The sequence below is a fragment of the Trichomycterus rosablanca genome, chromosome 2 (genome assembly GCF_030014385.1).
Source record: "Trichomycterus rosablanca isolate fTriRos1 chromosome 2, fTriRos1.hap1, whole genome shotgun sequence".
NCBI classification, from domain to species: domain Eukaryota; kingdom Metazoa; phylum Chordata; class Actinopteri; order Siluriformes; family Trichomycteridae; genus Trichomycterus; species Trichomycterus rosablanca.
Window position 1 is genome coordinate 7,638,512 of NC_085989.1, and position 16,460 is coordinate 7,654,971.

The window sequence follows — 16,460 nt, forward strand, 5'->3', positions numbered from 1 at the left end:
ACAGCAAATTGGGACAGAACCCACCTGGGTGATCAGAGTTCTGATTTGATGGCTGCTGGAAGCGAATAAGACTGGTGGATCCAGGGGTTGTGTGGTTGACATTATCCTGAAAGAGAAGCCAGTCGAATTAGGTGAACTGTGCAGTATGGCTACACCAACACACAATCACGGTAACATGTGGATGTTAACATGCTGTTCTGTTAACCTTCTAAAAACATGACATGTGGTCAGACCTAACACGCTTTGTTGATCCACTCTGACAGTGTGTGTCTGCAATTCGAAAAGGGATTTGAACTGACTTGTGAAGACCAGAAGCCTTGCATTATCCACGGCTTGATAGATTTTCACACACAAGCCTTCATTTAAAGCGGCTCGATAAATCCACAAAGCTGGAGCCAGTTCAGCAGAAGTGTGAATATACAGTATATGTGTGTGTGTGTAAAAATCAATCACACCCAATATTCAATTTCCAGTTTTCTAGGAAGCTAAAGAACATGGCAGGAAATGGTTTCTAGGAACTGGGTCTTGCCAGAGGTCTCCCTGTTTCTTATCTCATCTGGCTTCCAGAAAACAAATGAATGAACCATAAAATAAAAATATTTTAGAGCTTTGGAAGAAAAATCAAACCCTTTATACTGCTTTTGGAATGTTAACAAAGCCAGTTAAACACTCGTGGTTTAAAAAAAAAGTATGATAGACAAATATTACAGCTTTTTTATGTTCTTGTCTGTATTAAATTTGTTAAACGTCTCATGAGTTTCCAGAAAGTCAGCTAAAGCAAAACCAGGCCATGCTATTATCTGTAACAGGCTTGGGGGAGAAGGGAGGAGGGGAAAGGGAGTTGTATGTTGAATGTGGCTGGCTTCCAGCCCTCAGGGCCATTATAAAAACTTTAAGCCTCCAGCTGATTGTGCAGGACAGTGAGGATTGTGTTTTTCCTAGAAAGAGATTCAGGCTGAGACTTCTTCTTACGAAGAGTAAACCACTGAGGACTTAACCTCTGGACTCTCGAGCTCGAAATAAGTGGGAGAGCTCTGAGATGCTGAGCTAGCAAGATCCCTGTGTGTGTGCGCACACACCTAAAAAAGCACAGTGTGCTAAATAAATCAACCATTGACAGGTTAACTGCCGAATACATAAACTTCTATGTATGGACGTGCCTCGCCGCACTGATACTATAAACTACGATAGCTAATAGATTATGATCCAAGCTAAGGAGGTGTATGGTTTCTGATTTATGGTTAACCTATAACAGCTATCAAACTACCAAAAAATATGACCATAGGCAATAATATGTAGTTGCCACCACACCCCCTTCTTCCTAACTTCTTTGCAGCTGTAATAGCTTTTAGTCGACTGAGAAGAGAAGGCTTTTCACTAAACTGTCTGTGGGAAATTGTACCCATTTAGTCAAAAGCGCATTTGTGAGGTCAGACACTAATGATGGATGAGAAAGCCTGGCTTGCAATCAATATTCCAATTCATACCAAAGGTGTGAGGTAAGCAAGCGCTCAGTGCACTGGGGTTTCCTCCAAAACAAACTCATCAAATCATGTCTCTAATGGCCTGAAGTTATGCTGGAACATATAAATAATTTCTTTTTTTAAAGCCTGTTAGCAATGGATGTGGCTGGAACACCTGAACTCGAAAAGTAGAAGGAGTGTCCAGATAGTTTTGGCCTTATAGTGTTTCTTTTCTGATATTAGTTAATGTAACACGGTCAACAGGGACCAACCCAAATAAGTTTTGACAGGAGGCAAATATTCCAAATCATATTTGTTGAGCAATACACATTTCGGACATGACTGATAACTGTAACATTTAACTTTCGTTTGAATTCTCACAGGCACATTCTAAAATCTTAAAGAAATCCTTCCTAGGAGCTGTCATAGCTTCAAACAGGGGTCCACTACATAAAAAGCCCAGAATTTTTTTTCTGCAAACTCCAACAAGCTCATAGTGAGGTGTCCACATACTTTTGGCCATGTTGTGTTTTTGTTTTGTTTTGTTTTTGTTTATGTATTTTCATCCCTTTTTCTCCCAACTTTTAGCGCCTCCAATTGCCCGATTGCATCATTCTTCCTCTCCACTAATGCTGATCTCCGCTCTGATTGAGGAGAACGAAGCTGACCCATGCCCCCTCCGACATGTGCCGTATGCATTATTTACCTGCACTAGACAAGTGCTAATGTGGATCAGCCCTGTGTATGGAGAGACACACCCTGATCAACGCACTCCTTCCCTGCCGCTGCGCCATCAATCAGCCAGCAGAGGTCATAGTTGCATTAGTTACGAGGAGACCCTATTCGGCTTACTACTACCCCACACCTATATGAACAACAGGCCAATCATTGTTCATGTGGATGTATTCAAGATCCCAGCTCTGGTGTGCTAGCGTGTGTTTTACCTCTTTACTGTACCTGAACAGCCCAAAACTGTTATTACTAGTGTTTCAAACCTACAAATAATAGTCATTTATATGTATTTATACTACTGTGAACTGTCAGATAAAGAGAGGGCATTATTGATAAGTTGCTCTATATCATTTTGTTGTCGCAACAAAATAATCAATATGAATAATATATTGTAGGATTTGCAGAAGTACAAATTAGGAATAAAAGAAAGTAAAAGTAGATAAAAAAAAGTCCAAAAATGAAGAGAACATTAGCCACTGTAAATATTTGCAGCACATATTTGGGATGAATTTCCAGCTTGGCCTTATGCCAACTCACAGAATCGGCCTTCCCTAATCCTTCCCTAAGTTATATAAGTGTGCAGAAACAGGGCGGCCCCTGCCCCCACTGAGCACACAAAAGGCCCTATAATGCTCACAATCATCTTGTTACTTTCCATTACTGCAAGAGAGCAGAGAAGCACCATAAAGTACCATACAGTAACCTGTAGCATGCAGAACAATGCCTTGTTAAACTGAATCTTGGATCAAAGAGGCAAAAAGCTTAACTGACTTTTTGGCATACACCAAGAGAATGGTACAAGTCCTAATGCAAATGAAATAGTAGTAGTAGTTCTGTAGTAGTCCTAATTTCAATAAACAGCTGAAAACAGTTAAAAAGATGTACCTGGTAGTTTTGGTGGTGTACAAAGTAGTCAGGGCATCCAGCTACAGCCATGCTTCACTAAGGACCCACAGAAATTGGCCACTACACATCCACCTAAAGCAGAAGCAGCAAAATGAATGAAAACAAAACCTGAAGTACGTTGAAACATAAAAGTTCATAAATTCATATTTTAGATATATGAATGTATGCAATGTGATTGCAAAATGCCCATTGATGGATGGATGGATATAAGAAGATATACTTTATTTGTCATATATACATATACAGTGGTAGGATAGTTGATAGCTCAAAGCCCTACCCATTAAGCTACCACTGTCCCTATGTTCCTTGTTACAAGAGAAGAGTTAAATCCAGACAATGCTGTAGCCAGGTGTAGCTAGGAGTCCCAAAGAGAATTATGAATCCTTTTTCTGAATAGACAGCATGTGAATCCTCCCTTGTTGTTCTATAATATAGAATAAATAGCAAGAAAAAATGCAATTGCTGGCTTCAGAGAAAGCATGTTAAACATCACCATTCTGGGTCAACATCCTTTTATTAAAAAGTTACTCTATGAAATTCTGCTCAGTAAAACGTTAGCAATGAAATCATTTTTATTAAGACTAAGATGCCACCCCTACAAGGCAATAATTAATCTTCCAGTTAACCAGTTGGGTTATTTATCAAGCAGGTCTTATGTTTAGTAGTCAACACTGAGTGTTGCAATACATAAAGTCTAACTGTATCATCTGGAGGCTACAGTTCTGAATTATGATCATGTAGCCAGAAGCTAACTGCATAGGATGCATTGCTGTCTCACCTTTCAATCATGCTTTGCCAGCCAAGCCTGAGCATCTTTTACCAAGGCACAGTGAAAACCCAGCTCATAAGGAGGACAGACGGCCTTACATATCTTGCAGAAAGTCCTGTGTCAGCACTTACCCTGCCTAGACTGATTTCTTAATAAATGGAGGTACCTCAATAAAAAGTATCTTTCCTATTGCTAGGTTGGATCTCATCTTCTAGAATACAATCATTGTGTACCTTTATTGAGTTAAAGGTACAATAATGTATTTTCTATTCACAGTAATTTTACAACCACACATTTATCTATATAGTAAATGTAGCTTATAAAATCATTATGTATGTACCAGATGGGCATTCCTAAAAAAAGAGTGTTTATCCACCAAGTGATCAGCGTGGAAATTCTAATTCCAGATTCCAATTTGGCACATCTAGTAGTGGACATTGAGACCAAAGTTCAAATTCCAAATGCATTATATTCTGTTTTATGGATTGACATGATTTGGAGTAGGACTAGAAAGTGTTCCCACTCCCACCACCAAGTTAGATTGGGGAAAATCAAGCCTTCGTTGCTAACAATACTACATTAACCAATTATTAGAAAATATCCAAATATGTCTTTTGGAAATAACAATGCAGCAGGCTTAACAAGCATCAAGATGACGCTATGTTTCCAACTGAGGAACCAACTCAGCACTTTCATTGAGTGTAAATAACTGCAAAAAAAAATACCAGGAAAGCAGATGGGTAAAAAATGTTAGAATAACAATGTATGACCTCAAAAAGTTTGATACAACTAGGTCAGATAAGAATTACTGTCTTATGTACACAAAAAAATACAAAAGAAAGTAAACAGAACATTCAAAAGTATGTTATGGGAAGCATGGGCAGGAAGGAAACATTAGTGGTGAACAGATAGCAAAAAAAATACAGGGAAAGAGAGAGAATCCAAACACCACTAATGTTTTGGTTTCATCCCTAGAACATTGTGATCCAACACTGGAAGCTCTAGTGCTTTGAAGCGCAAACATAAAATAATCATTAGTCCAAAAGGATCAGACTTGTAGCCAACCAAGAGTTATAAGAGACTCTCCAAAGACCCAGATCCTCTCCATTAGCTTAAGCTGGACTAAACCTTGGATATGCGTTAAAACAATGAAAAATACAAAAAGCAAGATCTTGTATGAAAATAAACAGAAACATGGTTCCAGAGTGCCCTGGTGAATGTCTTGACTTATATATCCAATACAGATTTTGGGGTGACACCTGGAATGGGGAGCTCATTCCCATAAACCTAGCAGTGTGTCTAATTAAAAGCATAGAAATTTAGCATATTATCAAGCCTTTACTTGCAGTTATAGCTGCAACAAGTTAAGGAGAAATTCTTTTTTAACAAGGTGGTTTTGGGTGGCACAGTTGCTCGGTGGGAAGCAGTGTTGCCTCACAGCAAGGAGGTCCTGTGTTCAATTCCCAGGTGGAGCGGTCCAGATCCTTTTTTTCTGTTTTTTTGGCACAGTCCAAAGACATGTAAGTGAGGTAAATTGGAGACAAAATTGTCCATGACTGTGTTTGACATTAAAGACTTGAACTGATGAATCTTGTGTGACCAGTAACTACCTGTCCTGTCCTGTCATGAATGTAACCAAAGTATGTAAAACATGATGTTAAAATCCTAATAAATAAACAAGGAGACTTAGGTGTTGAATACTTTTATTCTTTAAAAATAAAACTAGTATTGAAAAAAATGTGCTGAATACATTATCAAGATCTCTATGTGTACTACTTTTAGAAATTTTTAAAAAGCTTTTTATTTCTGAGCACTGAATGGTTTAAACCTGGACTGAATTTGCTGTAATACACACTCCTGGGTAGACTGGCAAATAGGTAAAGGTCACATTTGTTTGGAGACAGCCTTATAACCCTTTCACAGATTGATGAGCAGCAACAATTGCTTCAACTGAGGTCACAACTGATGTACATTGTACTTCTTAGCATAACGTAGACCCACACCTGAGCCATCTAGAACACCAAACTGCCAAAAGGTTCTGCTTTTATAGAGGTAATCAAACTCTTGATGATCTGTCACCTGGCTGTTAATTACTGTTAGATCCAACTGCATGGTAATTTTAAGGTTTTCCGGTGTGACTCACAGCAGTGATTTCCACAGTTTTAAATGGCATCTTTGCTCCACTAATAAGACAGCTTCTGTATTTTCACAACAAATATGCAACAGAAAAGTTACATAACGTGTTGCAGGTGGGGTTTGGTTTACATTGGGATTTAGCAGAAGTGAGAAGTGAGAGACAAAAGAGAGTCCACCATGTATTATCTGTATCTAAGTAATCACAGTTGTCTGTCTTCATTTGTGTTCTCTCTTTTTATGTACATTCTTGTTATGCGTCGGAGCAATGGAACAAACTGAAATGCTGATCTGAAATGCCAAAATGTATGTATGTTGTTTTAATTTGTAGCTTTAAGTAACTAGTTGTACTTCTAAAGGATGCCAGTAAGGTGCTGAAATATACACCGATCAACCATAACATTAAAACCACCTCCTTGTTTCTACACTCACTGTCCATTTTATCAGCTTTACTTACCATATAGAAGCACTTTGTAGTTCTACAATTACTGACTGTAGTCCATCTGTTTCTCTACATACTTTGTTAGCCCCCTTTCATGCTGTTCTTCAATAGTCAGGACTCTCCCAGGACCACTACAAAGTAATTATTATTTGGGTGGTGGATCATTCTCAGCACTGCAGTGACACTGACATGGTGGTGGTGTGTTAGTGTGTGTTGTGCTGGTATGAGTGTCACTGCTTGACTGAGAATAGTCCACCAACCAAAAATATATCCAGCCAACAGCGCCCTGTGGGCAGCATCCTGTGACCACTGATGACGGTCTAAAATTTACATTTTCAGCATTTAGCAGACGCTTTTATCCAAAGCGACTTACACAATGAGCTGGACATGATGAGCAATTGAGGGTTAAGGGCCTTGCTCAGGGACCCAACAGTGGCAACTTGGTGGTGGCGAGGCTTGAACCGGCAACCTTCTGTTTACTAGTCCAGTACCTTAACCACTGAGCTATCACTGGCCCACAGTGACCAACTCAAACAGCAGCAATAGATCAGCGATCGTCTCTGACTTTACATCAACAAGGTGGACCAACAAGGTAAGAGTGTCTAGTTGGCCTCCAGTTGTAATTCTGTGCCAAGGGCAAAATCTAAAGATGCAAATGCAGCACATGCATTCCTGAAACACAAACGTAATTATAAACTCAATTTTATAAATAAAAACAGCCAGAGGCCATCAGTCCCTCTCTAGCAAACTCTATAATTTGCACTACAGTGCTGTAAAAAAGCATTTACCCCTTTAATAAATATTAATTATACAACCCCAAGTCAGAGGCATGATATGTGGTTGTGTCAGTGTCCTTGGCAAATGTAATTTACATACTGCTGCACAACTTAAGACGGGTTTGTAGTAAGAATAGGACAAAATAAAACCTGAAACCCTTCATTGCTTGGTATCCTTACAGCCAAAATGTATTTTAAGTGTTGTAAGAATGAACAGCAACATTACAAACTGGTAAATGCTTTACCATCCCAACTTTTTTGAAATGTGTTGAATTCCTGATAGCTCACATATAATAAATATCACTTGATATTTATGTAAAGTGTATATAAGTTTACTAATGATACCGAAGAGCAATCTCTAGCCCTGAATGAACCAAAGAAACCCCGTCTAATTAATGCCATTTGGATAAAATATATGTGACAAAATATTGAAAGAAATAGCCTAAAGATGGAGCACATGTCTAAACGTGCCCATTAAAATCATTCCTGGCACTTTGCCATGCCATTGTTTGAAAACTTTCCCCTTCCTGACGTTTTGCTTAAACAATCTGCCCATGTTCCAAAATGTCAGCTCATAAATCTGCTGACTGCATAATGGTGAGCAACACCATGCATCATATATCCTTTGTATGTATATGTAATGTTTCTTACGTAAGCCTTGGGGAATTAACTTTGTATGGCTTTCTGGCTACAGGGGGCTGTTTGTTTGTAAATATGTACCATATGGGGTTTAATTTAGGGCTCTGTGCTGGCCACTAGAGTTCCTCTACACCAAACACATCAGACCATGTTTTTATGGACTGGGCTTTGTGCTCAGTGTAAATGGAAATTTGTAGGGGCTTTTTCCAAATTGTTGTCACTGGGTTGGAAGCATGTTATTTATTTTATGTCATTGATTTCATAAACCATAGACCAGTGGGTGTAGCTGAAGCATCTAAACCCAATCACTAGAAGGGGTGCCCACATATTATTGCCATATATTGTATCTCATGTATCAAATGACAGATTTTAAGACTGACTTGCAAAAAACAATGAAACCCAAGTTATATATACGCATGATTAGATACAGGTTTTGAGTTATTGTATTTTTCAGTACAGTGGTACCTTGTAAGTCAATGTCCCCTAAACTCTAAATCTTTGGAACGCCCTTCATCGATAAATTTGTACCCTTAAACTCAACGTTTCCCTTAAACTCAACATGTTCGAATTGTTTTTTAAAAATGTATTCATTTAATTTCAAATTAACAATGAACAGTCGCTTTGTTCAGTGCTTGGCTTGAGTGGTGCGGTAAAACGTCATTAATGTGTGCATTTGAGACAAAACTGCATTTGTGTTGAATAACCATCAGATTCACTCTGAAATCTCCACATATACTGTATCTGTGTTTAGCTGGATTTTCCTCAGTTTTACTTTTAAACTTGTGTTACAGCTCGAGGTTTTAAGAAATTTTAAAAATCAGCTTTTTATTTCAGTGTTTTTATATTATATTTGTGTTATTTTCAGTGTGTAGGTGTCAAAAACAACCCCATTATTTTACATATGCCTACAATATATGTCCACGGGACCACGGAACGCATTAACAGGTTTTCCATACATCCTTATGGGAAAAATACCTTGAAACTCAGTGCCTTTTAAACTCAACACCAGTCCCAGAACCAACTGACATTGAGTTTCAAGGTACCACTGTAATCACATCCAATGCAAACCTAAATAAATTAAAAACAACTTTATTCAGATTAATCTACCATCTCCTATTAGGGCAAGATGAAAGACCAATAATTACAATGTAATTAAAAATGAAATAAATATTTTCAATAGGTTTAGTTGTGACAAGCATCCCCATAACAGGTGTATCACGTGTTCCAGTCAAGAGCTTGTCAACCGTCCCCAAGCATTACATAATGGGAACACTTGAAACTTGTTACCAGTCCTCATGACAAGTGAGTCAATTGTAAAGGCAACCGTCCCCACCAGGAGATGTCCACTAGGACAGTTAATGTATTTTTAAGTGCATTCGTAAAACATTCTGTTTGTTCTTTACTTTTTTACTAGGACAGATAATAACATATAAATCTCTTAAAATCAAAGTTGTTGCAGTCACTGAAAAGTGTCCCACATGCAAATAAAAAAATTAAAAGAAAACACAATGTGTTTGTAAGGTGTCGGACTTGGTGAAGCTGCCTTGGCAAAGAATCTCGACCCAGAGTCTCTGGACTGTGAGGAATAAAGCACCCTACAATCAAGATAAATTCCATTAGTGAACATTGTTTTTATACTGTGGTGAAGAGCAAAGACTAACACATTCCATAAGTGTTAGCTGTATTAAACAAAGAGGAAGCCATATATTAATTTTGAGCACAAACACCAACGACTTCTCTCAGTCTGAGGTCAGTGGAAACATGTTCTGTGCTCAGCCAAGTCCACATTTCAGCTTGTTTTTGGGAAAAACGGACGTCAGATTCTATGTGCCAAAGATGAAAAAGACCATCTGGACTGTTGCCAAGAAAAAGTGCAAAAACCAGCAGCTCTGATGGCATGGGGTGCAGCAGTGCCCACGGCATGGGTGAGCTGTACATTGGTGCAGAGTCTGCAACAATTAGTATCTTCAATTCCCAAACAATTAAAGAGTAGAATTAAAAGAAAAAGTGATGTGACCCAGTGGTAAGCATGTCTCTGTCCTAGCATTTTGAGTGTGTTTCTACATTTGTTTATATATTTAACCCTTCAATGGTCTTACCAAGAAAATAATGTTACAATTTTCAGATTTTTGTGCATTTCTTAGTTTCTTAGGACTATACCAACAACAAACAATTAATATTTTTTTTACTAGTGCACACAGTATTTTTTTAAAGAGACTCTACCAAACAGTTGACAACTTTTATAGATGATTTTTCAGCTGCTAGCTTCAAGTTGACATAAAGGTTAGAAAGTTTAAGAATGCTTTCTTAAAATCATCTACCAATATTTTTTAGCTTAACACATGTCAAAAAGGAGTAGATACGGCCCAGACAAGATTATTTAATACAGCTTATTTTTACCCAAGTATTTAGACTCAAAGTAAGCTCAACCAAATAGTTGAGCAGAAGATTAAAGGGTTAACACATAGAATAAAGTTTATTGAGTCCTAGAATTAAGTGTATTTGTCCAAACTCAACAAATGACATATTTTACAACAAAATTACAGTATATTGCATTTTTAGAAAGTGTCCCAACTTCTGGAAATGGAGTTTATACAAAAATTAGAAAGACCCACCATTAAAAATGAAAGCAAATTGAGGGTAAATCTAGCTACAGCTGTGTTCATTTACTTTCCTTCTTGTTTCTTGAATTAAAAAAAAAAGACAGTAGGTTTGATTTTACATTTGACCTATTTGTATTACTATCATTATAATATTTATATGACATAAGATGTGTTCTCTGGACCAGTAATGCTCACTGGATTTGAGTGTAGGTCTGGGGACCATTGGAAAAGGCTTTGGGATACATGACAGGCCAATTGAAAAAACCCTTACAGTGATGTCACTGGTCCAGTTTTTGTCATGGATGGTTTGGATAATTTTTTTAATTGTTTTTTAAATTAAAACTATCCCATACATATTGTGACTGCCCCTGTTTAGACAAATCAGACTGGCAGAACTTGCTTGCATGTACAGTGGTACCTTGAAACTCAGCGTCAATCTGGGAGTGGTGTTGAGTTTAAAAGGTGTTGAGTTTCAAGGTATTTTTCCCATGATGTATGGGTCTCGTGGAAATGCATATATTTTAGGCTTATGTAAAATAATAGGGTTGTTTTTGACATTTATAACACAAATATAATATAAAAAACACTGAAATACAATTGAAAACAGTTAAAAAGCAATAAATAATACAACAAAACCTGTACATTACCTATATCTTTATTGTTTCCTTACGCTTCTTAATCGTGGAGATGCTTGATCTTGGAATACCGTATTCGGTTCAGTAAAGGCACGTTCACATGAGAAGTGGCACAATAGCTTTTTTCGCTGGCTGTGCCATTATTTCTATAAAGTGTGCTGGTGCACAAAGCTTAACGTGGCTTATTGTACTAAAACGAGTGAGGAATTACATTAGTAAAGAGAACTTATGATCAGTAATAATTAAGAGATGTTTAGTGTTTGTATGTCGTTCTTTTAATACATCAAGCCATGTTAAGGTGTTATTTTTAACGATTATTTTTAACGGTTATTTGAGACTCTCTTGGAAAAGCTGATTCTCAGCACCCTGAGCAATAACACAAGTTTAAAAGTGAAACAGGAGGAAAATACAGCTAAACACATATACATGTTGACGCTTTCAGCGTGGAACAAATGCAGATTCGTCTCATATGCTCACTTTGATGACGTTTTACCGCAGACTCAAGCCAAGCGCTGAACAAAGCGGCTGTTCATTATTCATTTAAAATTAATAAAGAAATAAATAAACTAAACACGAGTTTAAGGTAAACGTTGAGTTAAGTGGTACAACTTTCTCGACGAAAGGCGTTGAGTTTCAAAGATTTTGAGTTTAGGGGACGTTGAGTTACAAGGTACTACTGTATTTGTTTGCACTGACGGATCAGTTGTGCCATCAAGTGTTAAGAGGTGTGTTACAAACATGCTGCACAGCTCTGTAAATCTAGCTGTTTAAGTGTCAGCAGTGACTAAAAATACACTGAAGTATCATCACGCCAAGATGTTTGTAAACAATAAACACAGCAAGCACGAGCAATGTGCGTGCAACATTTTATATTTCTATTAAACACATTTTCGAGTTCATTCATTTATCCTGTTAAAGTTATTCAGAAGCCAATGTGCTTGTTACTGCTTATTAACGTAAAGCTGAATAAACAAACTAGCATGAAGTCCTTCTGCCAAACACATATAAACTATAGAGCTAATATTGTAATATCTCTGTTAATATTACAGTATTATGTATATATAATATATATATAATGTTTAAAACATTAAACATGCAACACGTTTTGGAAACTCACCTTGGAAACAGCGAGTTGACATAAATAGCAGCTTGGTGGATCCTGAAGTGTTTGGGTTGTTGGATCTCTCAGTGTCTGTAATTAGGAACAGTTCATAATAATCTGCGGTTCAGCTGATCTTCTCTCACACATGCGGTTTAGGAACAGTTCAGTCAGTCAGTCACAGTCCACACCTCCACCACTTTATTACCCGACTGTTCACAACCGTGTCCGCCTCCTTTAACCCTTCAAATGAACACTAGGTGGAGAACATGCTGAACCATACTAGATAAATCCACTGTTATTTCTTTCTAGTTAAACCTTTCAAGATTTACATTCACTTGTAAAGTACCTGTGCACCATGTGGGCAAAAGGATGGATAACCCTGACCAAGCTGTTTTTATTATTTCATAGTATTTCACTTATTATTTTAGAAATAATTGTATTATTTTATATCTCACTTTGTTACCCCTTGATCAGATGTTATTTGGGTGGTGGACCATTCTCAGGGTCCCTTTTGATTAATAAATAGGAGATGGGGAGGGGTGACAAAGTGTACAGAGCAGCTGATGGGCTACAGCCAGTAATTTTATACCCACAAATTCCATCTGCATGGTAGGTAAAGCTTCATTGATTGTATGTACCAGATACTGTATGGCTACCTAATGAAGGGTTTGGTAATTATAGATTAATCTGTAATAAAACTAAAATGATATTAGATAATAATAAAGTAATAACAAATAATAATAAATAACAATAATAATTATAATAGCAATAATTCACCTGCCATCAGTAGGAGCAGTCGGAGAAATCTAGATATAAAACGGACACTAATACAAATACCTTTGACTTGTATTTAATTAATAACAGCATGATATTTAACATTGTATGTATATACTGTACATATACAGTGTATCACAAAAGTGAGTACACCCCTCACATTTCTGCAAATATTCCATTATATCTTTTCATGGGACAACACTATAGACATGAAACTTGGATATAACTTAGAGTAGTCAGTGTACAGCTTGTATAGCAGTGTAGATTTACTGTCTTCTGAAAATAACTCAACACACAGCCATTAATGTCTAAATAGCTGGCAACATAAGTGAGTACACCCCACAGTGAACATGTCCAAATTGTGCCCAAATGTGTCGTTGTCCCTCCCTGGTGTCATGTGTCAAGGTCCCAGGTGTAAATGGGGAGCAGGGCTGTTAAATTTGGTGTTTTGGGTACAATTCTCTCATACTGGCCACTGGATATTCAACATGGCACCTCATGGCAAAGAACTCTCTGAGGATGTGAGAAATAGAATTGTTGCTCTCCACAAAGATGGCCTGGGCTATAAGAAGATTGCTAACACCCTGAAACTGAGCTACAGCATGGTGGCCAAGGTCATACAGCGGTTTTCCAGGACAGGTTCCACTCGGAACAGGCTTCGCCAGGGTCGACCAAAGAAGTTGAGTCCACGTGTTCGGCGTCATATCCAGAGGTTGGCTTTAAAAAATAGACACATGAGTGCTGCCAGCATTGCTGCAGAGGTTGAAGACGTGGGAGGTCACCCTGTCAGTGCTCAGACCATACGCCGCACACTGCATCAACTCGGTCTGCATGGTCGTCATCCCAGAAGGAAGCTGACGCACAAGAAAGCCATGGACATGTTCACTGTGGGGTGTACTCACTTATGTTGCCAGCTATTTAGACATTAATGGCTGTGTGTTGAGTTATTTTCAGAAGACAGTAAATCTACACTGCTATACAAGCTGTACACTGACTACTCTAAGTTATATCCAAGTTTCATGTCTATAGTGTTGTCCCATGAAAAGATATAATAAAATATTTGCAGAAATGTGAGGGGTGTACTCACTTTTGTGATACACTGTATATATATATATATATATGTATTTAATATTTCTAGCTCTTTTAGTACCTCACCCTCTATGGGGTTTTGTGGGTTAGTATTTGTAACCCAAGTTGCAACTACTAAGTCTATAAATGTATAAATTCAGCTCATGCAAAGTGCCATAATTTTGAACTCCAAAGTCTGAATTTCTAGTAAAATAAATAATCCCATTTGATAGCAAGGGTCAAGTGCACAGAACATTATGAGGCAGCCATACTAGCAGGGCTGTGCCTTAAAATTCCTGAACAGTGTGTGCTTGGCCACAAAAGAGTGCTTTCTGAGTTCTGGGAACGCAACCTTGGCTTGATCACCCTTTAAAATCCTTCCCCTCAATTGAAGTTTATGTGCCTGAACCGTGTGGCATGTACAGCTTCCTTTGAAAAAGTCACTTGTAGTTCCCTTATTTTTATTTTCTTTAGCAATTCTCTGATTCACAGAACATAATATTGTTCTTGCTAATAACTCAGAATTCCTGTAATTCCTGCCGGGAACTGGCAGAGAGAAAGTTGGGAGCCTCAAACCCACATTGTTTCTGGTGGTGGAAAGTACAAGGCCTGGAAATACTAAATAAAACATGTTCAAAAGCTGAGGCCCATGCCCTGTTTGATTTGGCCCATGTTGGAGTAGATGCCACGCCACTCTGCCTGCCATCATGTCAATCATGAACTCTAAAATGAAGAAATGAAAAAATAATAAAGATAATTAGTCTCAGTGCTTAACATAAAATTCCTTTCAACACAACTTTAAAAAAGGATCAACTTTAAAAATATATTTTTCTCAGATTTTTCCCCCAATTTTCTCCCCTAATCTAGTCATATCCAATTACCCTGATTGTGTTCCGCTTTACCTCTACCGATACAACCCTCCACTGCTGACTGAGGAGCTTAACTGACACGCGTCCCCTACAACACATGAGCAGTACCAACTGCATCTTTTCACCTGCATGAGGCGAGTTCGTATGCAGATCAGCCTTGTGCACGTAGAGCCACACCCTGATCAGCATTATTTCCTAACTCTGTGCAGCAGAGGTCGTAACTGCACCAGTTATGAGGAACCCTGGTCCGGCTTATCCCACCCTGTGAACAACAGCCAATCGTTGTTCATGTAGCCGTCCAGCCCAGTCGGATGGCTGGAAACTTTATTTTTAAATGTTTGTGCTATAATTAGTTTAGGAATTTTATTTTAATTCAAAATGGAATTCAGTCATTCTAATGCCCATTATACAAAAATAGATCAATGAATTTTTGTTGTAATTATAAAATATATCATGTACATTTCAGATTTTGTGTAAAAGCAGGAATATGCAACTAAATATGGCTGATCTCATGTTCTGTTTAGGTGTAATACAATATTTACTGTATTTTTTGTGAAGTTACTATACATGGACTAAGAAAAAATAATTAATTCTCAACGAGGTTTGTTTACACATCAATCAAATTATGGTCTAATAGTTGTTTGTTTGTTTGATTAGGATTTTAACGTCATGTTTTACACTGAATTTGATGTCCAATTCTCTGCTGCGTCACCATGCAAAAAGTGTAACATGGTGAGGGTCCCTGTCTGCTCTATATCTTGCTTTAGGGTTTACAAGAGGCAATTGAAGGCTGTAAACAACTGTAATGAGAACTTCTACATCGACAAAAAGCTTTTATATAAATGTCACACATTGATTTTTGTTGTAAATGCTGGATGCAGCACCTGAGCCTGCTTCCTTTCCCAATATCCAAACGTCCAGCACTTCCACACATTTACGAACAGGCCCTGAATCTTCAGACAGCTGACAAATGAAAGGAAAACATATTAATAAAATCTATTAACACAGTCAATAAGTCAACAATTACATAGAAAACGATTTTCAAACATAATATGGCCAAAAGTATGTGAACACCTGAGTCTTGTTGGACGCCTTATTTTGAATCCATGAGCATTATGTAGAGTTGCCTCTTCATGGCTGTAACAGCTTCCACTCTTTTTAAATGACTTTTTACAAGATTTTGGGGTGTCCCATTTTGTGTGCATGGTTTGGGCCCAATCACATGTTGTGTAAAGGGGTTGAATTGAACACGGATGTGCTGGAGGATGTCAGGTCTGTTTGTATGGAAAGTGTGGTGGGTTAAAAGCCAAGCAGGACTTCCCTCTTAGCAACTGTTTCTGTGCTCCCACACAAATATATACTTCAGAAACAATAATGCTGTGCCGTTTTAAGTAGCAGGAAATGTATAAGCGCCTGTCTGTCGCTGGACTGTGTGGGTGCGTGCGTCATTTACACAACAGTCACTGAAATAAATCTAAAGATGCCATGACATAAACTTCCCATACGGTTATTAATTCTAAAATTTGTCAGTTAAGAAAATATTTCTGCC

The 16,460-nt window shown here is 37.9% G+C and overlaps 1 protein-coding gene across 1 annotated transcript in view; it reads right to left on the reverse strand.

The window, feature by feature from the left end:
* The window catches only part of LOC134329349 (growth factor receptor-bound protein 10-like), a 63,270-nt gene extending 50,915 nt beyond the window's left edge, over positions 1–12,355 (reverse strand). The window contains exons 1-3 of the mRNA XM_063010586.1: positions 12,216–12,355; positions 3,081–3,173; positions 25–106 (exon numbers count right to left, since the gene is read on the reverse strand). Coding sequence (XP_062866656.1) covers positions 25–106; positions 3,081–3,131 — 133 coding nt within the window. The 5' untranslated portion in view covers positions 3,132–3,173; positions 12,216–12,355. The remainder of the gene's footprint in view (positions 1–24; positions 107–3,080; positions 3,174–12,215) is intronic.
* Positions 12,356–16,460: the final 4,105 nt, after the last annotated feature.